The sequence below is a fragment of the Culex quinquefasciatus genome, chromosome 2, assembly GCF_015732765.1.
Source record: "Culex quinquefasciatus strain JHB chromosome 2, VPISU_Cqui_1.0_pri_paternal, whole genome shotgun sequence".
NCBI lineage: Eukaryota > Metazoa > Arthropoda > Insecta > Diptera > Culicidae > Culex > Culex quinquefasciatus.
Window position 1 is genome coordinate 43,318,492 of NC_051862.1, and position 24,979 is coordinate 43,343,470.

Below are 24,979 nucleotides of genomic sequence, written 5' to 3' on the forward strand. Positions count from 1 at the left end.
ACGCAGAAAATTAAATGATCAAACCGGTCAGATGACCAATACATCGTAATGGTCAGGAAGCTGCCGGAAAGGATAGCCCGCGCTCTCCGTCGAAGCACTGAACACACGGCAAAAAGTGAACACAGCCGTAGAAGCTGGTTAACAAGAGAGAGAGGGGGATTGCGAGAGCGGGACAACCGGATGGTGGTGTTACGCCACCGTGTTGTCCCGCTCGGTTGCACGGGCACGCAACATGTGAAGGGGAAAGTCGATGACTGCCTGATTGATGACGGGGTAGAGAAGCGGTGCGTAGACGCATTGAAACTGGAAGGAATCATCAACGATGATGGTTTGTAGAGAGCGAGTTGAGGAAGAGAGTGAGTAAGAACCGGGAGAGAGAGTGTGCCCAAGGGGTGAAAGGCTGCGCAGGAGCGGGTTCTAAGAGAGAGCGTAAGAAGTGAGAGAGCGATTCAACGTGTTGAGCTAGGTCAGCAAACACGGAGCACCACTACATGGACAAGAGAAGGCAAGGAGAGAGAGGATTGCCGAAAGGACTACAAGGCAAGAGGTGAACGTGTAGCAGTGGGTGAGAGAGGATTTAGAGCAGTTCCAGCGGGGAGAAACGGTATCAGCGCGCGACACCAGGACACCCCGTTTTACGACTGCATGGTTGTGTTAGTAGGCTGGAATTCTCTCCTCTCCGTGTTTCGTAAGCACATAGTCATGTGGCAGCAGGACCCTTCCGAGCACCAGTGTCATCTCGTCATCCATCGAAAGTGAAACGCACTGGAGGAGCAGGAGTCATTACCACACAACAACAACAACAAAAACCAAGACGATGAGCTTCTGAGATTTCGTAACTTCATTCAGTATCCTGCTCTCATCTCGCGTGCCAACACACACGGCCTGCTCTGTCTCAGTCGCACACTCGCAAAGACATCGCTGGACATCAACACAACACGCGACATCCAGATCCAGATCTAGTCGGCCTCGACCGCCACAACCACTACCACTTCCACCGGAGTCACTGCCAAGAGTGCATGGCCTGCTGCTGCTTCGCCAAGAAGAAGATCACGGTGGCCGAAAAATTTTAATGGGTACTTACCTCGCGTGCCATCACCAGCAATCGTCAGTCGTGTATTGATTTTCGCAGCGAACGGACGTGTGTCAACTTGGGGACTCAGCTCAGCTCAGCTCAAAGCGCGCGTGTTCGGCAAGATCAGCCGCAGTACAACCTAGAACCAAAGCCAAGTGTATTTAGAGTGTGTGAGTGTTTTAAGGAAAAGTAATTGTTACATTTAAACCAAAGTTTTCAAACGAAACCAAGAGGCACGGCCCATAGTTCCTGACATCCAGAGTTAAGCCGCAAGCTAAGGCGGTAACTTGTAGTAGAACACATCGAGTAGATAAGTGCGGATTAAGTGTGAGTGTGATTAAGCCCGCAAGGATTAACTACCCAAAACTAGTGTGTGTAACCTTAAACGAATCAACCTAGTGTCAAGGTGTACTACTTGATGTGCGCGAGAAGCCGATCAAGTTAAAGAACTTCAAACCTTCGGTGATCCAAGCAGGCAATGGCATTGTCATTGCTGCAGGAAGCGCAAACAGCAAGAGGTAAGTTTCCGGGATATTTAACTCGACTTGATCATAGTAACCCTTGTGAAGTGAATTACAAGCACTTCGACTCGGAGTAACTTCCTAAAATTTAAGTCACGTTAATTAACCATCGACCTGTCACTCGAGCCATTCTACTTGAAACGGGTTAACGACACTTAACTGTCAGAACGAGCACTCAAAACAACCGATTAATTTACTCAAGACAACTCGTCTGTACACATACTCTCTCTCTCTCTCTCTCTCTCTCAACAATTCAGTATCGGATGTCGCACTCGCAACCTCTTCGTGATAAATCAAATTAATGTCCCTTTTAATTACCTCCACGGTTGACGTCGTGTTCTCGTGGTTGGTCAAAAAATTTCAAAATGTCGCTTAACTGGCCGTCGCGACCGGCCATTAAAAAGTCCGTCTACTACCCGCGCGGCCTGCTTGATTCAATCAGCGTCTCCAGCATTCCGATCGATTTGCATAAAATGAGGTACCCCTCGCTTCTTTCATTCTTCGCCGAGGGTTCCGTCAATAATTTATCGGATTCGTGAAATTAAATATTTGAAGTACGCGCGTCGCGGCACGTTTGTTATTCTTTGACCTCTGCCCACTTTGACAGCGCGCCGCACCGCGCTGTCATTGTCACAAAAAAAAAGAGTCGGACTCTTTTCCGAGAATTTCGTCGGCAAAAGTTAAAAAGTCAACGCGCACTTCGCCATGCTAATTTCACCTCCGCTCCGCTTCGTTTTTTGGTACATAGACGCCGTCGGAGGAAATAAAAAATTTAAATAACTTTCTTTAAAGCGAGAAAATACATAAGCCCTTTCGCAGGGGTGGGGTGCGAACCCCTTTGACGTTTCGCAGGGCTGCTTCGCAACCATCATTAGCCGCCCTTCACCCTCTTCTTCGTTTTCCGCGAGTAAAAAGCAACGACGACGACGTAATTAGTTTGAATAAGGGTTATTTTCTTTTAATCTTGCTGCCGTGCGCGCTCCGGGTTGCTTTCCCCGGGTTCTGTACATAAGGAAGAAGCAGGTCCAAGACGATGCCAGCTTCTTCCTTATTAGTACATAGGAGAACGGTGAGGTGGGGCGGCTGATTTACGCGCGCGGGGTTTTTCATCAGGGGTGGGTAATTCCTTTTTACTTCGCTGTTTTTCCTCCTTGGAGTTTCGCACAAGCCGCTTTCATCCCTTTCTCTTGCGGCAGGGAAAGTAAACGGCGAAAGCATGATTGATACCAGGGTGGGAGTCATAATCAGATGGGAGGCATTTTTTCTTCATTTGTGCCAGCCCAGGCCCGGGCTCTTCCGAGCGCTCCGAAAAACAGAACAAAGTAAACACAACTCTGCGTTGAGAGCAGCTATAAAAAAGGGGTGAGCTCGTAAACACATAATAAAATTATAAATAAAGGATTAGCCCCGGTTGGCAACCCTGCACCGCGCTACCTGACAAGTGCAGGGCTGTTACGGCAAGTGCCGACGGCACTTGATCGCCTACTTCCTGGCATCTCCAGCCGTCCAGCTGTGGTCGCCCTCGTTTTTTCCCATGGCCTGCTACGAAACCCAAGTAAAACGCGGACTCCGATTACAAGCCACCACCGGTCGAACTCAACCATATGTAAATAAATCATTTCACACTTATCTTCTCGAGAAACCAATTTCCCGCGCGTTTTTTCACGAAATGCACCCGAATCTCACACATGTGTCAGACGCTACTCCCGGAAGTGAACAAACCGGCACGTAAAAGTGAAAGTCCTGGCACACATACACCGTACCGCGTACGTGCCAGCCATTCAAACCGTCTAGCCGTCGTAGACGGCGATCCAAAGAAGGGGGGATCCCTTACCGGAGGAAGGGGTTTTGTTTTGCTTCCTGATTCTACAACCCCACGCTCACATGTGGAGGCGCCGTCGGCGCCTCTCTCTTCTCAGCGCAAAAATCTTGCACACATACATGACTTGCTCAAAGGGGGGACCGACGACGAAAGGGCTGAGAGCGAAATCCTTTTCACAACACACATGCTCAACCCCGCACACACATGTGTTTGAGAACTGGTGGCGACGGGGGGTTTGTTTACGTTTTTCGCCGGTTCATTCATCGCGCCGACGGTACGTCGCGCTAGCGATGTACGAGCAAGCGAAATTGAGTGGCATGGCACACTTTGACCTCCCGGGGACGAGACTTCCGCTTCACTTTCGCTTGAACTGGTAAGGGAAACAAACTATAATTTCCAGCGCAAACAATCAGCTGGCAGTATCGAATGTCGCTTATTTTGTTAACTAATTTAATCTTGGGCTCGAGTCTTGAGAGGGAGAGAAAAAATCGATGATTCGCTTCACCGTCCTCCTGAAAAAGCGCCGCCAAATCAAATTATTAATTTCGTTTTCCCCTCTCCGTTTTTTACAGGATTAGCCGTCGCTCGTAGTCTGCAAGGAATGAAGCGTGAAGAGGAGCGCAGCATGTCGGTGTCCCCGCCGTTGACCGGCGTCCAGCACCAGCACCAGTTGGGCATGAACATGGGCCATAGTCCGACCATCTTCGGAGGGTACAACCCAGCGTCGGCGGCGTCCGCCATGGGCATGTTGGCGCCACAGTTTTTGGCCAACCAGCAGGCCGCGGCAGCTCTGATGGCCGCCGGCTTTCCAATGTCCTTGAGGAACCTGCTGCCACCCCATCCAGCGCTGTACGGAGCGTGGGCACCTCCGACGCCAAACAGTGACAACAACAGTCCTCCCCCACCCCAGAGTCCAATCTCGGCCACCGGACTGAACCACAAGATCAAATCCCTCAAGCTGAACACTAACAATAACCACATCGTGTCCACGACCTCGGAGATCCTGCCCCAGCAGAAGAAGGTGACCAAGCGGAAACAGCAGCACAAAGTAGACCCTTCGCAGATGTTCCAGCACGGTCTCACGATGCCGCTGGATATCCCGAACATGGACATGGTCAGCCCCGGACCCATCTCGCCACCTACCTCCGGCTCGTCGCCCCAATCCAACGGCAGCGTCGAAATGGCCCAAACCATCTCTACCTCCTCGCAGCGGGACCCCTCCCGGGATAAGGTCTTCACCTGCAAGATCTGCAACCGCTCGTTCGGCTACAAGCACGTCCTCCAGAACCACGAACGGACCCACACTGGCGAAAAGCCCTTCGAATGTCCCGAGTGCCACAAGCGGTTCACCCGTGACCACCACCTCAAAACTCACATGCGGTTACACACCGGCGAGAAGCCCTACTCCTGCACCCACTGCGATCGCCAGTTCGTCCAAGTTGCCAACCTCCGCCGACATCTGCGGGTTCACACCGGCGAAAAGCCCTACGAATGTGACATGTGCGACCTCAAGTTCAGCGACTCCAACCAACTGAAGGCGCACACCCTCAGCCACCAAGGCCAGCGGCCATTCCGCTGCGAACGGTGCAACTCCACGTACCGCAAGCGGCACCACTTCCTGCACCACAAGTGTGGCAAGGCCAGCCCACCAACGCCCGCCATCAGTCCGTCAACCTCCATGTGCGACCAACGGTCCGGCTGTTCCGAAATGTCCGACCTCTCCATGGACCTCAAATCCCCCACCATGCTGCACCAAAAGTACCCCGGCCTGACCCTCCCCCTGGACTTCAGTCCCTCGGAACCCACCGCCCTCCACCACCAATCCGCCATGGACCTCCGCTCCATCCGGACGCCCCAGCAAATCACCCACATCAAATCCGAACTGCCGGAGCAAACCGAACCGGAAGACCTGAGCATGCATTCGCCCCGCTCGCCCGTCACCGTCGAAGAGCTGGACGAACTGGACGATGCCGCCTCCCTCTACCAGAAGCAACGCCAGCAAAAGCTTGCCCTGGCCGCCGCCGCAGCCGTCGCCCAGCGTCACGGTATGGAATCCTAAATACCCCCTCAAAATCCCACCCCCTAGTTGTTGAACGATACCAAATAATCTAAGAATGCCAAGAACGAGTAGCTTAATTAAGTGAAAAAGCCATATATATGAAGCATATATTTAAATCAAAGAAAAAACTATAAACAAAACTATAAAATAATCAAAAAACTAGCAATTGTAATAGTCGTGTCTACTTGGAAAAGAAAAAAAAAACAAAACGAGCTGTCAAAACTTGCCGCCATCATGTGATCCCACCCTTTTGTAAATATCGTGAAGCTGTACATAGAGCCCGCAGTGTAACTGACCGAGACAAGATGGCGGTCGGTTGAGCTCCCCAAAAAAACAGCGAACGCGTGTACAAAACACAGTGCGGGTCATTCTGCGTATTCAATTCAGGGAATTTTTAAAACAAGTGTGTGTAAAGAGCAACTTTTTTTACTTTTTTAATTCCGTCACTGTTTATGATTTCCGAACTTGTCTGAACTTGGTGCAGATGTAGCGAAAAAAAAAACAAAAAAGTATGGTATACAAGTTCCTCCCAACACAATAGCTGACATAACTACAACAATGAAACGTTCTGGAAACGGGTGCACGAAATGGAACTGACGCTTTTCGATCACTCGCGTGATCGTTTTGGGTGTAGCAAAACGCGAAACGATTGTTATTTTAATTTTTAACTGGAAAAAAAGTGTGCAGGGAACGCCGTTGATTTTAAGTGTTTCTAGGTTCGTCTCGTCTATAAGTATTGGTTGTTTATTTGTCCTTTTTTATAATTTTACTCGGAATCTCGTAGAAAAGAAACATTACAGAAGAATTTCGAAAATTTTAGTTCTGTAAGAAGCTAGCGACTAGTGTGGATCGAACAAACTGAAGCAGCGAAAATCAAAATTTAACGTGTAAGGACTTTTAGGTTAGGTTCTTTCTGGCGTGGAAAGTAAAACGGTGACTATTCAGCAAATTGTATAATTTTATTATCATTTCATTGTGTAGGTGAAAGTTATTCAAAATAAAATATTTAAATTTATTATAATCGAGCAAGTTTTGTTTCACTTATGATTTCGTACTTTTTGAGTTGATTATATCACACTTGGTTCCATTATGATTTCGTTTCGTTGAGTTTGTGCTAAGAAAAGATTTCCAGTAGATTTCACCTTAACGCAAAATCCCCACTTGAGGCCACTAAACATCCACTTGATCCGGATCTGAAAAAACCCCATTTCAATCACCGAAAAGCTGTAATCATTCACATATCCTTTGTCCGTTTCTTGGACTGGGATCAAACTTGGACACACGCAACTAAACCGGTATTACCGGTCCTGGGACTGTCACCAACAGAAAGCCTCCCCTCGAGGAATCAGAGCCCGACCCCCGCATCGATTCCGATTTCCGGTCAGGTCACACAAAACTATCCTTTTCATTCGGCAAAACATCCTTTCACCACCAGGTCCATCATCTTCATCGTCACTCCATCTAAAACGCATTGATTCGTCGTGTTTTACATATGGCACAAGAACCTTCTTCAACCCCCTCTTTTTATTCGTCTTGGGATTCTGTCCGCATTTGGGAAAGTTCGTCACAATCATCCCAAGGACATACGTAAGGAAAAGAGGAATTTGTCCCCCGAAGGCAAAGGGACTGCTCGACATACTCGATGGGCAAGGATTCGCAAATTTCCACTCCATTGTGTGTGCGGACGGATTCCGGCAATGTTCTATACCAAAGCGACCTTTCCGCTCCTTTGAGTTCTTATCCAACTGTTGAGCGGAGCCGGGCAGAGTCGAACCTAAAAAAACAGGTCAAAATCCGACCCCAGCCCTGAATCCGGCCCTGCCGGCGGCAGTCCTCCAAGATAAGTGTGATTCAATAACAGCAATATAAAATAACAATTTATTGATATCAATCCTTTTCTTGGGTTCACCCTTTTTTCATCCTCTTCTCGATGCGTGTAAACGAGATCTTTACACGCCAACGAAAAAAAAGGGTCACGGCTTGATGTGGGTTCACACCAGCTCTCAATATGCGGCGACGGAGTGGATTCAGGGCCCGGATGGCCATAATTTACTCCGGTCAAGAGTTAATGTATGGACATCCCGACCGGAGCCGATAAAGGATTGTGTACGACTCCGAGGAAGGGTTTGCGAAAAAGGGGTCGATTTGGAAGCAATTAAGAAGCGATAAAAATATTTAGGGATTTGCAGAGATTGCTGGACGGACATCCCTCAATCCCTGCAGGGATTGTGATTTGAATGATGCAATGAAATCACTCAACACGCCTTCGGCGGCAGTGATTTCAGGTTGCTTGATTGACAGATTGACTGTTTGACAGATTGACAGAATACTTACCCGGATGTTACGCTGCTACACAGCAACTCTGGAACTACGTTTCACGATCTCAAAACTACACTTTGTACTTACCCAGTCGAATCGTTGCTTTAAACTGCCCCAGTACCTGAAAGTTGACGTCCGTACTTGAGATCAACGTCGCACATTTTTCAGCCTACTTCGATTACACTCTGAACCAGTTCCCTTTATGCTGCCTTTTCGTGCCCAGAACAACCAAATTATACAACGTCGACTCCCGCTGGTCGGTTCTCACAATCCCAAACTCTGAACCCAAAACTTTGCATGCAAACTTCTTCCTGGCCAAAAAAGAAACTCCCAAAAAAGTACCCCCGCCGGGTGTGTTCCAGTTTTGTGTCACACGAAAAAAAGAGAAACCATTCGAAAACTGTCAACTGTCCAGGGTCACGAAGGAGTGCAAAAAAACGCCCGATGATATACTGCCGGCCCAAAAGCCCTGGCAAAAAGTGGCCTATTTTAAATGTTCCGGAATAATTTTCTAATTATTTTAGAACCCTGACAAGTTGGAGAATGGCAAAAGACATACACTTCTGAGTCATGTCCTTGAGGTCGATTTCCGAAGGGTTGTAAAAGACCCGGGGTCCTTCTTTCGAAGGTGGTTTATGGTTTATTTGCCCTCACTATTTATGGCCACAACTGGAGCGTACCGAATCCCCGGGCACGGCTTCCTTGTGCCGTAATGTTGGTTAGCACGAAGGAACCGGGCAAGGACGGGGAGGATCGATTTGCAAATTTTAACTGTTTTTTGTGTCTTTCGAAATTTGCAAACTGACCCTGAACGGTTCAGGGTCGAACGGGACGACATTTTTGGGTGGCAAAAAAGTGATTTATTTGTGAGTCTTTCGGGGAAAATTTGACCTAAAATCGGTTCCATTTCGTTGCATCATTTCCAGAACATCTTGCCAATCGATACTCAGCAGAACATTTCACAGTAGAAACAGTTGTAAATATTTCGAAAATGCTCTGAAAACATGTAAAAAGTTAGTCTCATCGTTTATCTAATGAAAGGTGTAATTAAATTATAAGAGTCGTTGTTGAACATAAAAAAGTGTGCAATTTTAGGTTATGTCATTCGTGAACAAATCAAAAGAAATGTGCAATCAACTAAACAATATAAAAACAAAACCAGATACAGAACTATCTATTGAAATACCTTCTAAAATATTTTAAGTTTTTCAAACACCCTCGAAAAAGTCGACCTTTTAAAATTCGCGAACAAACACTCAGCCGAAACACTGTTAATCCATAGTACAAATTTTTACACTCTAAACGAAACATACTGTAGCAAGCAAAAAGTAAAGAAATCACTCAACAATCGATACCGAACTACCTCACAAAATTAAATAAAGAAAAAAAAAAAAACTCGTGAAACCAAACAAAATCACACCGGCAAGACTGAAACACTTGAACGTTTTGCACGAGTAGAGAAAATTACAACAACAAACAAGCTCCGTCAATACTTTCTCCAGTAACACGAAAAAAAAACATGGCGTACAAGGCCAAAACCGCGGACAAGCCGAAAAAAGTGTATAATTTAATTAAGTAGGAGGAGAAATTCTGCAAGTCCGCAAAAAAAAACACAACCGCAAAACTAGCCAAGACAACACGAAAAAAGATCATAAGTAAAAAAACACGAGTGTAAAAAAAGTAAGCAAATCTTGTTACCTGAAACCACCGCCGGCTTTATCCTTCCATTACTCATTCTGCGTAGGGACAAAGGTTCATCGCGGTGTAGGTGTGCGTGGGGTTAAGGGATGGATTGGGGGCCAATGGGATGTTCAAATATTAAAATTTACTCTAAGTTGTGTAAAACTTTGAAAAAATTGACGTGGGTTTGTTTAGTACAAGAAGTTTGATTATTACAATGAAATCACTCTACACACCTAAAGGTGGCAGTGATTTCAATGATAGTCAAATTGACTGGGTGACAGGTTGACAGATTGACAGATTACTTACCTTGGCTTAAAGCCGGAACACTGAAATTTGTACTTACCCCTAGCAATTGACTATTGACTACTACCTTTTATACCTTCCTATTGAAGTCCGTAATAGAAGTAACATCTCAAAAATAACTCGACAAAATCATTTGAACATCCCTCGCCACCAGGTTCCTTCGATAGGGTTTCCCCAGCGAAAGGATAAATAAGTCAACCTAAGCCGAGGAAACCCCACAAAGTCCGCTTCACCAACCACAAACTGTCACCCAACAACAACAACGTCCAGAACTGCGCACATGACGGCCGGCGACCGTGGCGGCCATTTAATTTTAATGACACGCTTTCCAAAGGCTTCCGCCACATCCGCCACCCGTTCCTTCAACCCCTTATTCTTCCCCCTTTCCACGTGGATCCGCACTCTCTCTGTTATATTTCACCCACTTTTACACCGAAACAAAAAAAACTGCTTTGTTTACAAGTCGCGCGCGCGCGCCCTCTCACAAACACAAACTCATTTGGCGAACGTGACAGGAGGGTTAAAAACAAAGCAAACCCCGAACGCGCCGCGTTAATGAGATTAATGTGTGTTTGCGTAAACAAACAGAATGGGGGGAGCGCCTTTCACCAATACAGGGAAAGGGAGCGAGTTTTGAGAGAAATTTTGGGAGAGTAAAGGGAAAATCGCAGAAAAAAGGGATACCTTGTCCCCCCGTTTGCCCCACGCACACTTTCACCGGTACCAATACATAGAGAGAAAAATAACACTTCTTAGTTGATTTCACCAATTCACACGAAGCATAGGAATTCACGAAACTCGCATATTTATATAGTCTAATGAAAGAAGAAGGAAGAATCTCGCTGAGAAAGAGAACAATCGCTGAGAGTTTCCTTGCAAAAAAGAGCAACTCGACCAGAAGAACTCTTTCGCTCCTTCTTAGGACACTTGTTATTATTATGATTATTATTATTATTATTGCTACTCCGAATGTTGGTTGTTTCTCACGTCATCTCCCCCCTTTTCACGCTGGCTACTTTGATTGTGAATCCCCTAAAGTCTTCTTCGTTGGCCGCGTCTCTTCTTCCGTCATCTGCACGTGGTTGCTTCGATTTACAGAAGCGTTTAGTTGTGTTGGTGAACTTGCCTACCCCGATCACGTAGCCGCTAATGAAAAGTAAATACCGTCGACGCACAGCCACACACAGCCTACTACAAAGAAGACGGGAAGAATGTTTTTGCTAGACGACGGCGCCTGGTTGTATGCAAATCAGCGCAGCGCACCCCCTCTAGGTATAATTTTAGGCGCAAAAAATAATAAAAAGAGTTTTCTTCAAAGTTTTCCCCCGCTTTCCTTCGTTTCTTTTTTTTTTCAGGGGTTTCCTCGTCCCTGGGGAGGCATTTATAAGGTTTTAAGTCTCCCGAGGCAAAGTAAGACGAAGAAATGAAGGGGTTTTTATGTAAAACGGCTTGACTGTGTGTGTAGCGCTCAGAAAGGAAATGAATCTTTACGAGTCATTATAAAGGAAGCGGAAGTGGACGCGGCACGCGGGGTAAAACAACCAAACGAAGAAAAAGAGGAAGAACAAGTCGTTGAACAAAAAATCGATAATTGATTGATTATATCATTATAAGCGTAGCAGAATAGATTATCCGTTAATGTTTGGAACGACCCATCAGCCAGTCAAGACGAACGAAGAAGGTAATTAAATTCAATTGAATTTCAATCCAATTTACGTGTACATAAAGGAAACGGGAAGTAACGGATGGAGAAAAAAAAAGTTTTCCTTTATAAAAACCGGACGACGATTAGGTGTAATATTTATTGTTCTCTACATATTTGCTCGTCCCTTCGGCAAACGACACCCGTTGAATAATGAATCGAACAATTAATCTGAAACTGAGCTAGGGAGTTTAAAAAAATCGTGCAGGAAAAAAACCCAAAAACCACATATATTAATTGATAACTAGGTGTAATTGACCCCACTCCCCGCCCCCCGAATCACAACCACCTGGTGAGATGATACGACAAAGTAATTATAAGAAACTAAAGAAAGCCACAAAAAACTGAGAAAAAATGAGAAACTATTGTAAACCAATTATTATACTATTATGTACTTGATTAGTGTAGTTGGTAATTGAGGCTCCCTCCTGGAAAGAATGAAAAAAAAATGGGACGGGATGAAGAATGAATGGAAGTTAAATAAGTATCAAAGAATAATTAAAAATAAAGCCAAAAGTTCAAATATTGAAACTAAGTTTTTGTAGAAATTGTTTTTATGATGACAGTTGCCCAGTATCATGTCTGGAACTAAATTGCTTTCCTTATCTATTCCGATTGAATTGGCGCCATCCCCAAAAAACATAGAATTTTTTCTGGCTTTTTTCTACCCAATCAAACTCACGGGGTGAATCGGGACAGCTGCACAACATTTTGATTTTTTTTATTGGTTTTGTTTGTCACAGACACATATCAGCAATTAAAGTTTAATTAAATAATGATTTATTACAATTATGAAAAAATATTACACATAACTTTAATGAGTTTAAACCAAGGTTCATTTTTTCTTAGTGTGTCATTAGGGCCGTTGCAAATATTTTTCAAAGTGTATGTTGTTCCCATGATTTTTTTAAGATCTGTGATTTTTTTAAGATGTGTGATTTTTTTAAATGTACAGCACTGCAAAAAGTTTTTTTATTTGCATTCAAAACATGTTTCGTTGCAACATAGCATGATAGCAAACTTAAAATTGCAAAACAACTGATGTATAATGCATTTTATAACATTTTTAATAAAAATGTAAAAATCGACGTCGTCGTGCTATCTTGTCGCACCCGCCATTTCAACATGCCGAGAAAAACGCGTTTTAATGTTTGACCTTGAATAAACAAAACCGAAAGCACGCAATGTAAATAATAACAAACACGTTTTGTTTGGCTGACCATTCTGTGCATTGTCTCGAAGTTTGGTTGAAGTTGGATGCTGGAGTGTTTACGGTAGTCTAACTTGTACGTGCGTCAAACGCGTTCTGACCTGAAATCCCATTGACCAGTTGCCTCACTTACAACAAATTTCAGTGAGTGACAAGAAGTGACAAAAATGCACGAAGTTTTTTCGGATTTCGTTGAATATCTCAGGATTGAAATCGAATTTTGGGGATCTGTGAAGGTCAAAAGTTGAGGCATTGTGAGCTGCTCAAAATGACTTTCTTAACTCAATTTGGCTCAAAATGCACGTACGACAAGTTAGCACGACGGCGACGAAATGGTGGTTGGTTTTAAAAATTTTATGCTTTTTATTTTGCAAAGATTTGCATAACATTTACAAATACATCAATTTTTATTAGTCAAGATTCTGTAAATTTTTCACTACAGCAAAAATCAGAGAGTATTCTTTACATCGTTTGAAGAATTAATCCTATTTTTTCACGGTCTGGTAACACTGAGCATTATTCTTTAATACCTGAATTTTTGATGGCAACTTCAATGTATTCATTTAGTAGAATTTAAGCCCTAGACTTTACCGTATTCAAATTAGAGGTAAGAATTTTGGAAGCAATTTCCTCATTTTGGGAATGCTTTTATGGGATATTGAAAAGAAATAAAACAAGAAATAATTGTGGGAAAATCAATAACCAATTTCCAGATAATTGAAATGTGTTAAAGTACTTAGTTTGTACCAAAGACCCAATAATCTAATCTAATCTAATCTAATCGAACACAAGCGCAGCCAGTCCGAAGAAAGCATCCTGGAAGAACTTGTGGTAAGATTACGCCTCAAGTCCTTTCTTGTCAATATTAATGATTACAGTACATCCGAGTTACCCCGAAAATGTATAGCAAAAATTAAAGCGGCCAGGCCTACTGCGTTGCATTAACCGCAGAGACAGATTCTGTGAACGGATCACATTTCACAGAATCATCAGGGGAGGAAGGATGCGTGGACATACCGTACCAAACGCTCCGAATCAGTTGTGGTGTGGTGTGTTAGTGTAAATTTGGCAGATAATAATATTTAGAGGCGGGGGGGGGGGGGTTGGGAGGTGTAGGAAATGAGGATAGGAAAAAGGGAAGGTGGGAAAGGGATAATATGGATATATCATTTGAACAATAGAATATTATATAAAATAAGGGAAAAAAAACTTCTATCAAATAATGATAGATAAAATGGATAGATCTCACCAAATCAAGATTCAGATTCAACGATTCATAATAAACCTCCTTCACAAGCAAAATTCCGATCCATTGGCTTGGTAGATTTCGTAAGAATCGGAACCCAACATTCCAATTTCCTTGGAACAGCTTCCCGACGTCTTCAACGATATCCATACGAAAAGAAAGTAGAAATCCCTTCTGGACCAACACTCGGAAGACTTCACTCTTTCTGCAGAAATGTCCAGTTCTTCGCTTTGGTTAATTTTTTTAAGGTTAATTTTAATTCGAAAAAAACATGACGCAGCAAAAAAATATCACGCCCGCACGCACCGATTACTACGATCAACCCCCCATTAGTTTGTACCAAAGACCCAATAAGAATCAAAAAATGAAAATTAAACACATGTTTTACAATAAATTTTACTTATTTCATCAGCAATTAATTGAAAAAACACATTTTTTGATGCATAAATTTCAGCTGGAAGACGTAAACTTATTTTTGTTAATGAAACGTTACGAAAATGTATAATATATCATACTTAACCCTCAAATGTCTATTTCTTTCGATTGTTTTATTTGTTATTATTTAGGAGACCATTTTGAACAAATTTTGAACTATAAAAAAACTTCCGCTTATTTTAGTTTTTCTTGTATTTTTAAAGTATTTTGATTTGAATTTATCTTTTTTAAATTATGCTCGTTTCAAATATTAATAATATCGTTTGCCTTTTTCGATTTTATTTTCATATATTACAACTTTTTTTATTTTTTTGATTCAGAATTTCCAAACCTAAAATTTCCAAAATTTAAAGTTTTCCTCTTTCCAATGCTTTTTCTTTTAAGCAAATGCTTCATGACCAAAATCATTTTATTTCATAAAACTTTTAAATAACAGTCGACTGTTGATGGCTGTTGATCTTCTCAATATTTGATCCATATGTTTAATTTTTCAGTCCCTTCATGCATGCTAGCATGCTTTGATTTTTTCGTTATATAATTTTATACCTCCCGCTCTCGACGGTCCCTTCAATATCGACACATAGAGAGAGTCCACTGTACTATCATTCCAAAATCTAACAATGTTATTGATAAAATTGCGTCTTTGTTTGTCTGAAAGTAACTGTATCTTTGCAACTATTGGTATTGAAGGAAAAATGAGAGAAAAATAGTCTTTTATTTGCAGATAGTCAAGAATGGTAAAAACAGCTATATTTAAGTCAAAAATCACTATCCATTCCTTATGTCAATATCATTTTCAAAATGTTGTATGCAATTTGTCCTACTGATTTTTTTTTTTAATCTGGTTTAGAACACTTGATACATTCATTCTCTGTGCTCTTAGTAAACACATTGGCTGACCCAGGACACTCTGAGTAATGAGCAGAAAATTAAGAAACAAAAGCTAAATTAAAATGCTCATCATTGTTCTGAGGAGAATTGCTTTGCCGAATCATAATAAGTTTGGCAAAAAAAATAATAATTCATTTTCCAAAAAAAATGACGACAAATTGTATCTTATTATCAGATCAGCAGATCACATATTTAAATACACTTTAGTCGACACTGGACTGTATAGAAGTCTAAACTAAGGCAAAAAAAACTATTTAGTTTTTAAATGAAACTGTTTTAATTTTGAAATTTTTTAAAAGTTCTTACACAGCTCAAATATCAATGTGTGCAGCTCTTTGATTTTCATTGTTAGAAAAGAGTGAAATTTTAAAGTTATGACTAGAAATAATTTAAACCATTCAACTTACACAAATCTGCATATCAAACGTACCAAACCAAACAAAGCCCTAAGCCAAGTGCTTCTTCAGAAGACACCACACTCGAAATCGATTCGAAGCCATCATTAAAAAGCAACGCTCTGTGCTAAGATTGCTTTTATAATTGTTCGCTTCTTTTGTGTGTGCACACCGCTGCTTTTGGCTGATTCTAATGGAAATATCCCTTTTTTGAAAAAACCCTCATCGCCAAAAAGAAAAACCTCTTTGCTCAGTCTTCAAAGCCCTTTTCCACGATTTTCCACCTCGTTTCCTCAAATCCTCCACCTCCACCCCCTTCATCACGGCATTTAATGATTACAATCACCGAAACTCCTTTCTCTCACTCTCTGTTGCAGCATCCCTTTTAACCAGTTTGAGTGCTATCTCGTTCCCGCTCAACTCTTCTTTCCTGGTCCTTTTCCTCTATACAACGACAGTGTTGCGCACTCAAACAAACACACACACACACCCCATTCCGTGTCCAAACGAACGCTGCTCATTTGAATATCGTTCGTGAATCCCTTTTTAATTTTCCCCCTCGTCCTTCCCTCACACCCCACCCTCTAAGGCTCATTTTCGCGATTCTTCCCTCTCGCTCTCTCTCCCGTCTTTAATTTCTCCCGCAGCATCCCTCCATACAAATGCGCTCGCTGCCAGCTTTTTATAAGGGGTTGAAAAAAAAAGCGCACAACCACCACTACAACCACTTGAGACGACCAGGGCTCCGAAGACAAGGACGAAATTGCGTGTCCTGCTGGACCGGTAAGTAGTATATACAACTTTGGTTGGGTACTTACGCACTCGAAATCCAGGCGGGGAATCCTTGCCGGGTCCGGGTCCGCGGAACGGGTGGACCGCGGTGTAGCCGCGTGGACGGTGGACTTGGTTTTGGGGCCAAAAAGTACGGCGGAAAGAAGCACTCATGGGATTCAAGCTTTTTTTTTGTTGAAGGAGATGAAATGTAGGATGGTCCGAACAAAATTAAACAAAAAATTACTTTATATACTGCTGAATGTTCAAGTTTACAAATTTTCTTTAATTTATTAGAATTTTGAGAAAAAGACAAACAAAATATCAAATATTTCCAGCTAATATAAAAAAGCTTATTAAAATGCTTAAGAGCGAGTTTTTCACCAATGTGTAACAGGTCGTATCGAGGTGCTCCGATTTGGATGAAACTTTCAGCATTTGTTTGTCTATACGTGAGATCTGGAGTTTTTTTTTGAAAAGGTCCAATAAACCAAATTTTCAGTTTTTGCTTTTTGGGTGTTTTTAAAACCACCTTGAGTCAGGGGTATTAAAAAACACCCAAAAAGCAAAAATTGAAAATTTGGTTTATTGGTCCTTTTCAAAAAAAAACTCCAGAGATGAAATCATACCAAATATAAGCCCTCTTCGACAAAGGGAAGTGGGGTAAAAAAGGGCTTTGAAGTTTGAGGTCCAAAAAACCTAAAAAATCTTGAAATTGCTTGAAATTGGATTGTAAGTCCAACTGCCTACCAGCGACTCCACCGAGACAGGACCCAGAGAGACGACTCCTACACCTGGACTGAGCTTACGACCTAACTTTTTTTTTAGGTTAGTCCGGGGCCAACATTTACTTTCCTGTCCGACGGAAGACGTGATCAGACAAACTCGTCTCAAAATTTACCACCGGGACCTTCTGGGATCGAACCCAGGCCGACCGGGTGAGAGGCAATCACGCTTACCCCTACACCACGGTCCCGTCCCCGGCAAAGATAAAGCAACGAAGTTAACCCACCGGCAGTCGCGTACGTGTACTTTGTACACACTTTGTAACGGCACTTGTAAGAAATGCCAAAACACGCGACTTCCCGAAGGTTAAATTAGTGAAAACTAAGTTTTTCCCATTGTTTTCCAATCAGCCGTCATTTTTTACTGAATTAAATTGACAAATCTAAGGGTTAAAAATTGTTTTAAAAATATGGCTCAGTTAAAAAAATAGGAAATATTCGAATTCGAGAGATCTGAAATTTCACATATTTTTTTCAGAAGCCATTTTGCATCAAATTACAAATTGGCGGGATAGTAATAGAAAAAGGGGAAGGAAAATATATAACAATCATTTACTTTAGAAAGAAGTTTAGGTAATTACTAGAACTGCTTAGAAAAAATGGGTACATTGAAAACATCTTGATTTTTTTATTTCACTCTTTGTCACAAAAAATGAAGGAATGTGGCATGAATAAAAATGTTTCAATATTTTTAAATTCACATAATTAAAATTTTTATAACACATAAACACATAACACATAAATTTTATTTTTTCATTGAGAATCGAGTTATGGCTACAGTTGGCATCAGTTGAATAAAGAGGGCTAACCCGAGTAGACGGAAATAACTTGGGAATAACATTTTTTTATATTTGAAAATACTAGGCCAATAACCTTTTATGTTATTTATAACAGGATTTGTTATTCGACGTTATGATTTTTTGTTATTGGATTGTTATTGTAATAACCAGGGCTGTGGAGTCGGAGTCGGAGTCGGAGTCGTCAAAACTCTAATAGCTGGAGTCGGAGTCGGCTAAATTGTATGAGCTGGAGTCGGAGTCGGAGCCGGAGTCGTAAATTTCTGATAGACCCGGATTTGGAGCTGGAGTCGGAGTTGGCAAAAAATTTAATATAATCTACGAACTTATTTATTGTTCAATATTTGTTATAATTCAGGTTAATTCCCATTTTTTTATATTTTAAATTTATTTATTGAATTGTGTGCACTGCAATGACTTTTTTTGTTTTATTTATTTTTTGGTTCAAGATATTTATCAGATACCATGATGTTTTCGAAGCATTTTTATTGTGATTGGAAAGCTCACTGTCAGTATTTAACAAAAATAATTATGTTTTTTAAACATTATTGATCCTTGCACTGTAACTTGGATTTTGCCCGCTCTTTTCTCTCGCACTTTTGACAACAAAATTTCCAAAAACTAGGCAACCAGCAGTTGTTTATTTACATTTCCAGTCGCATTTGTTTTAATGCCTTAAATCGGGATGATATAATTGATATTATTTAATTTATTTTTCAAATATTAGAATTTTCTCGTGATTTGTATGTTTAATGTGTGTACTGGGCTGGATCACACAATGTCAGTGTACGTCTTCTCAAATAAATTCAAAAAAGCTTTAAAAAATAGTTACTTTCAAAATTGTTTATTTCAAAACCAGGGAATTTTTGATAGTTACTGCACACCAATTTCTCATTACTGAATTCAGTAAAATGTACTGAAATCTGCGCTTATTTTCAGTAAATGAAAACTTACTGAAAAAAAAACAATTGAAAATTAGTGTAGCTAGGCTATTAACTTAAAAAAATTAAAGTAAATTTAAGTAGGGGAAATTCTCGTATGTTTGTCAGGATAAGCACTCGCTCCTAACTCCATCCAATTTGCTGATTTTCACTATTAAAACAACTAATTTTGCATAACTTTTGATAGAAACTTGCTTGCTCATTTTTTATTGAGCTATTCATCACTCGATTCTAGTTGAAAACGCTTCTAATTAGCTTTAATTGAAAGTCAAAGTTCTGTAGAAGTTCGCTGGAATATGATGCTGTTAAATAAAATGGTCCAATTTTTCAAACAATAAAATTCAAATTTAGCCAGAAAATTGTTGTGCTGAAAATGCGTTTTTTTAATATTTAAAATACAGATTAGGTGTCGGAGTCGGAGTCGGAGCTGGAGTCAACAAATTTTGGAAAGCTGGAGTCGGAGTCGGAGTCGGCTAGAGTTGGTAGGCCGGACTCGGAGTCAACAAATTGTGGAAAGCCGGAGCCGGAGTCGGAGTCGGAGTCGGCTTAACACAGAAAGCCGGAGTCGGAGTCGGAGTAGCTTGAAATATGACCCGACTCCGCAGCCCTGAAACAGACTAATAACATTTTTAGTTATTTTTCGAACAAATCTTTGTTATTATTTTTTGTGATTTTAACAACTAATCCGATCATTTCAATAACAATAGGAGGTATTCTTCCATAAAAAGGGTGTTATTCCCAAGTTGTTTTTGCCAGACCAATAACATATTTTTTATGATAACATAAACTGTTATTAAACTCTAATGCAAAGATTGATTTTTCAAGAATATTCCATAACATTTTCTATTATTTTAACAGTATTTGTTATTGAAATGGCATGATTTTTTTATTACCGTCTGCCCGGGAATCAAGTGATAATATGAAAAACTTATTTTTAATAAATTGCAAAATATTAAAGGTTGTATCACTACAACCAATTGTCAAGACTTTGTTGATAGTCCAAAACACAAAATTGCAAAAAAAAATCCTGTCAGCATGTTAAAAATATTTTTAAGGAATACTTTTTGATTTTTGCTTGTACAAATTTTATTAAAAGTATTTGTTAATCGGCTCAGGTAAAGGTCAAGGAAAGGAAGGGGAGATATATACAAAAAAAATCAGGCCCAAATTTAAAAATTTTGTATTAGAGTATCACAAAATGCTTTATAAATTGCTACAGTAGTGCTAATGTTTAAAAAAAATACTAACAATCAATGAATTTTCTAAAAACCTGAAGTTTGTAGTTGTTTCGATCTATGGTTCAAAATTCAAAATTTGTTAAAAGCCCTAAAAGTGCCCAATATGATTGAAAATACAAAAATTTGATTCGCTTCTAAAACTAATTTTCAAATATTTTATGACGCGAAATATGACCAATTTTTTTATATTTTCCAAAAATCAATTTTCAAGATGTCTTTTCACATAAACAGACATACACACACACACCTTTTCCTAAAAAGTAATAGTCAACTTTGCATGAGTTGGTGTCTCCAAATTAAAAATCTCAATTCAAGAGCATTACTTAAAAGTTGAGTCGAAAATTGAAATAGTATCAAAAGTCTACAAGATACCGTTAATTGAAAAATTAAAGCCAACCGGTTTTTTTTTTTTAAAAAAAAAGCTTAGTTTAAATATTATTTGAATTGTGTTATCTTTTGCAAACTTTGGAAGCGGCATAAGGCAGTTGCAAATATATTTCAAATTGTATATCGCAAAGCTTTAAATTGTTTAAGTTGGACAGACTTCATTTTCACAAAAAAATCGAAGAATTTTGAAAATATACTATTTTTTGCCCCCGATTTTGAAGAACGAAAGATTTTTTTTTATATTTTCACCCCAATGTGCCAACACAGACTGGCTAAAGCGTGAAATTAATTTGTATGCTTTTGAGGCATTCAAAACTAGCAACTTCTAAAAGGAAGCGTGCAGAAAACTGTAGATCACATTCAAATTTAAACAAGATTTGATTGAAATGTTATCATTTAGTTAGCAATACCAGGATGGGAATTTCTGTTATTACCTCTACGGTGGATGAAGTTCAAGTGAAATGTATTCCACGAACTCTTCCAACAACAGACATGACTGATGTAATAATTGAGATTTTTATAATGAATATAATCTTCAGATTTCTCAATTTGATTTTAACATACAGTTTAAATTATTATCAAACTTTCAACACGTATATTTTGACCCATCATTTTTTAAAGCTTATTTCAACAGAAAAAAAAACACAAAAATGTGTTTCAAATTTGGTAACAGATTGAGGGATCATGAAAATAAACTTGTTGATGGAGGAACTCGCATTTAAGCTCAAATTCGTAACATAATTCTTAGTACCACCCTATCGCAACCATCCCCAACCCCTTCCAGCCGCGAGGAGCAACAACTCTTCGCGAAACCCCAAATAAATTTAATTTTTCTTCTTCATTTTTCCAACTTCCCTCCGCGCACAGTGCCACGTCCTAACCAACCCCTCTCCCATGTACCTCATCCCCCAAGGTCTAGTGGAAAAGTCACTTTCTGGAGAGGGGTTGGTGGAGGGTCTCCCCATCTTAGTATTAGTGGGTTACGGACATCAGGAAGCCTTTTTTTTTACTGGACCACCACTAACACAGCATCCCATCGCTGTTGGCAAGAAAAAATAACGATCAAGCTAAAAAGTTAAAATTTCCACCTCCCACAACCTCAACCAACCCTCACCGGATGGGGCCACTCGGTTAACTGGGCCCACCCAGCAATGGGAGGGCCGGGGGTGGGGATGGTTAATGCCGAACGGTTCTAAGGACGTGGATGGTGACAAGGGGAAGGAGGGTAAACTCCAACCCAGCGAAGCGAACTGGAACACGATTTTCATTTAAATTTTAGAGTGATTTTTCTTATTCTTCTCGCTATGTACCACCCCGTTCCACCCACCCTGGAAAAACACCAGCTTGGCGTGCTTCTTATTCCTTGCTCCGCGAAGATGACGACGGCTTGTGCCGCTGGAAGCAACCCCTTCCCGCGGTGGACATCCTGCACAGTAATAACAGGGTGGCGAATCAATTTGAAATTGTCTAAGTCAATGTTGTATTCAATTTAAAAAAACAAAAATATCAAGAGGAAAGCAGTTTTTAACCAAAATAAATCATTTTTAACAGACGATTTAACGATTTAATTTAAAGCTTTTTTATCCATTTTGAGCAAAATTGCACCAGTTTTCAACCTTATAGAACAGAATAAAAAACAAAAATAGTAAATCGTAAAATCCCAGATTTCTTGAAATGCTTCTCCAAAGCATAACTGTAATCGTCTCTTAAGCATTTTGTAATTCATTTTGCTGTAATATTTTGAAATTTATGGAACAAATTTTGTTCTTCAGATTTTCAACATTGGAAATCGGATAAAAAGATGCAATATCAATTGGCCGAATTATAGCAAATAGACAGAGACAAAGTTTTTTTTTTAAATACTTGTCAAACATCATTCAGTAAGAATCTATTTCACAAAAATTTTAAACGTGGATTCTTCCATGTTTTATATTTTAACCATTCTTAAATTGAAGTAGCTACCCTGCATCCCACCTCCCACGCACACCACCCCCTTTGAACGGCCTCCTCCCTTTCTGTGATCGCTCTCGCGAACAAAACCGGGAAATACTTTTTCGCGTTTTCCGTTTTTCGTTATCCTTAATTTATGTTGGGATACATTAAAATTCTAATAAAAATGAAACGCGATAAGACGAATTAAGCGGGCATCGCGACGACGAAAAAAAAAGAAGAAACAGAAGCAACTTCAAACTCCAAAGTGGGAGGAAGAACAACTGCGCGAGAGGAAGAAGAAGAAGAGTTTCGAAAAATCATCCCTTCTTCCGGTGAAGAGCGCCACGGAGCTAGCGTAATTTTCGGTAATTTTAAAATTTTATATACCTTTTTACTCAGCGCGCTGGGGTCGATGTCCCGCGCTGGGTATAGGGTTTCGCGCGCTCTAATTTAAATTTTTAATGTCCCCGACGTGATGGCGTCGTGATTAGATTCGGCGCTGGAAGAGATGAGAGGAAGACCGGGGTGATTTGAGTAACGGATGCTGCAAGAAGGGGAAAAAAGGATCGGTTTTAAATTATTTTATGAGATGTTTTGATAAAGTTTAAATATGTGTTCTTCAACTGTTAAGTTAATTAAGAATTCAAATCATTTAAAGGGAGAAAAACTCTTTTCAAACAATTTTACCTCTTAGTGAAAAAACTAAATCAATAAAATTTAATTTATAGACTTTTTGTAGTAAAATTAAACATGGCTTCCAATACGAATTATCTAGCTATTTAAAAACATAATATTATGCTTTTAATTTTGATGAATATATGAAATATAACTTTATTAAAAACTCCTTACCAACATAAGCAAAATTCCGGCAAAAAATTTTGGAAGTGTAGAAAATTTCTAAACTAAAGTTTTAGAGGGCAAGTAATAATATTGGATACGTATTTCTTAAGAATTAATTATCAATACGAATAAAAAATATTTCTGGAGTTTTCGTTTTTTTTTTTAAAAAAAAAAGGTCCAATAAACCAAATTTTCAGTTTTTGCTTTTTGGGTGTTTTTTAATACCCTTGACTCAAGGCGATTTCAAAAACACCCAAAAAGCAAAAACTGAAAAAATTGGTTTATTGGACCTTTTAAAAAAACTCCAGATTTTCGAAAAATCTCAAAAAATCTGGCGAGAAAAATTGAAAATTTTACAAAATCTTAAGGGTGCACAGTAACCAAGGAAGTTGTTGTCTTCTTATTCCGAAATCTTTAAACTTACGGTTCGAATCCTGCCACAATTTTATTGTAAAAAAAGTTCAACTTTGTTGTAATTGTCTTGAAGATAGTATTTCAGGGGATGCACACTGGGCAAAAACGGGTGAAATAACGGATCTTTTGATGCCGTCAGTTTCTGCCTGTCAAAAGTATCATTTTTAATGTAAAAAATTACGAGGAATCGATTGGTGGTACTCTCATTAGCGGCAAATGACTAGAAGTGGTCCATTTTACCCCATTTTGCCTTTTTTAGGGTGTTTTTCTCGAATATCTTCAACTGCCGTAGTTTGCTGCACTTCTAAAGTATCTTATTTTATGTAAAAAATCACGAGAAATCGATTGGTTACACTCTCAATAGCGGGAAATGACGGCCAGGGCCCATTTTGCCCCATTTATCCCTTATTTATGTGTTTTTCATTAATATCTTGAATTACTGTAGTTTCCTGCAGTTTTCAAGTATGTTATTTTATGTAGAAAATTGCGAGGAATCGATTTGTGACATTTCCATTGGCGGCAAATGACAGCATGGGCCCATTTTGCCCCAGTTAACCCATTTTATTTGTTTTTCGCGAATATCTTTAATTGTCATTGTTTTTACATTTTGAAAGTTTACTATTTGATGTAAAAAATCACGAGAAATCGATTGGTGACACTCCCATTGGTGGCAAATGACGGCAAGGGCCCATTTCGCCCCGTTTAACCCCTTTCTAATGTGTTTTTCAAAAATACCTTTAAATTACATTATTTCTTACAGTTTCAACGTATATTATTTTATGTAGAAAATCACGAGGATTCGATTGGTGGTGTTCTCATAAACGTAAAACGACGGCAAAGGCTCATTTTGCCCCATTTACCCCATTTTATGTATTTTCTTTAATATCTTGAATTGTCGTGGTTTTCAAAACTTTAAATAAATGTTATTTTATGCAGAAAATCACGAGGAAATATAAATATAGATTTTTTTGTATATTAAGTCGAAAACTTTTCTGATTTTCGGATAGAGATTTCAATATTTTTTCGTATTTTTTTTCTTGCTCCTAAGGTTTTACAAATGATATGAAGAGTAAAAATTAAATTTTTTAAACAATTTACATCGGAAAATACAAATTTAATGGTGTTTGATTATTTCAGAAGTGATTTAAATATTTGTAAATACTCGTTGGTATGCAAATAAAATTGATGTTTTTTATGCTTCTTGAAAAAAATC

The 24,979-nt window shown here is 40.0% G+C and overlaps 1 protein-coding gene across 1 annotated transcript; it reads left to right on the top strand.

Annotated features, from left to right (window-relative positions):
- Window positions 1-756: 756 nt before the first annotated feature.
- On the top strand, window positions 757-12,019 carry LOC6049653 (protein krueppel). Its single transcript, XM_038256986.1, has 2 exons — window positions 757-1,593; window positions 3,991-12,019. Exons 1-2 carry the CDS (start codon window positions 1,554-1,556, stop codon window positions 5,475-5,477), a joined length of 1,527 nt encoding a protein of 508 aa, XP_038112914.1. The 5' UTR covers window positions 757-1,553; the 3' UTR covers window positions 5,478-12,019.
- Window positions 12,020-24,979: the final 12,960 nt, after the last annotated feature.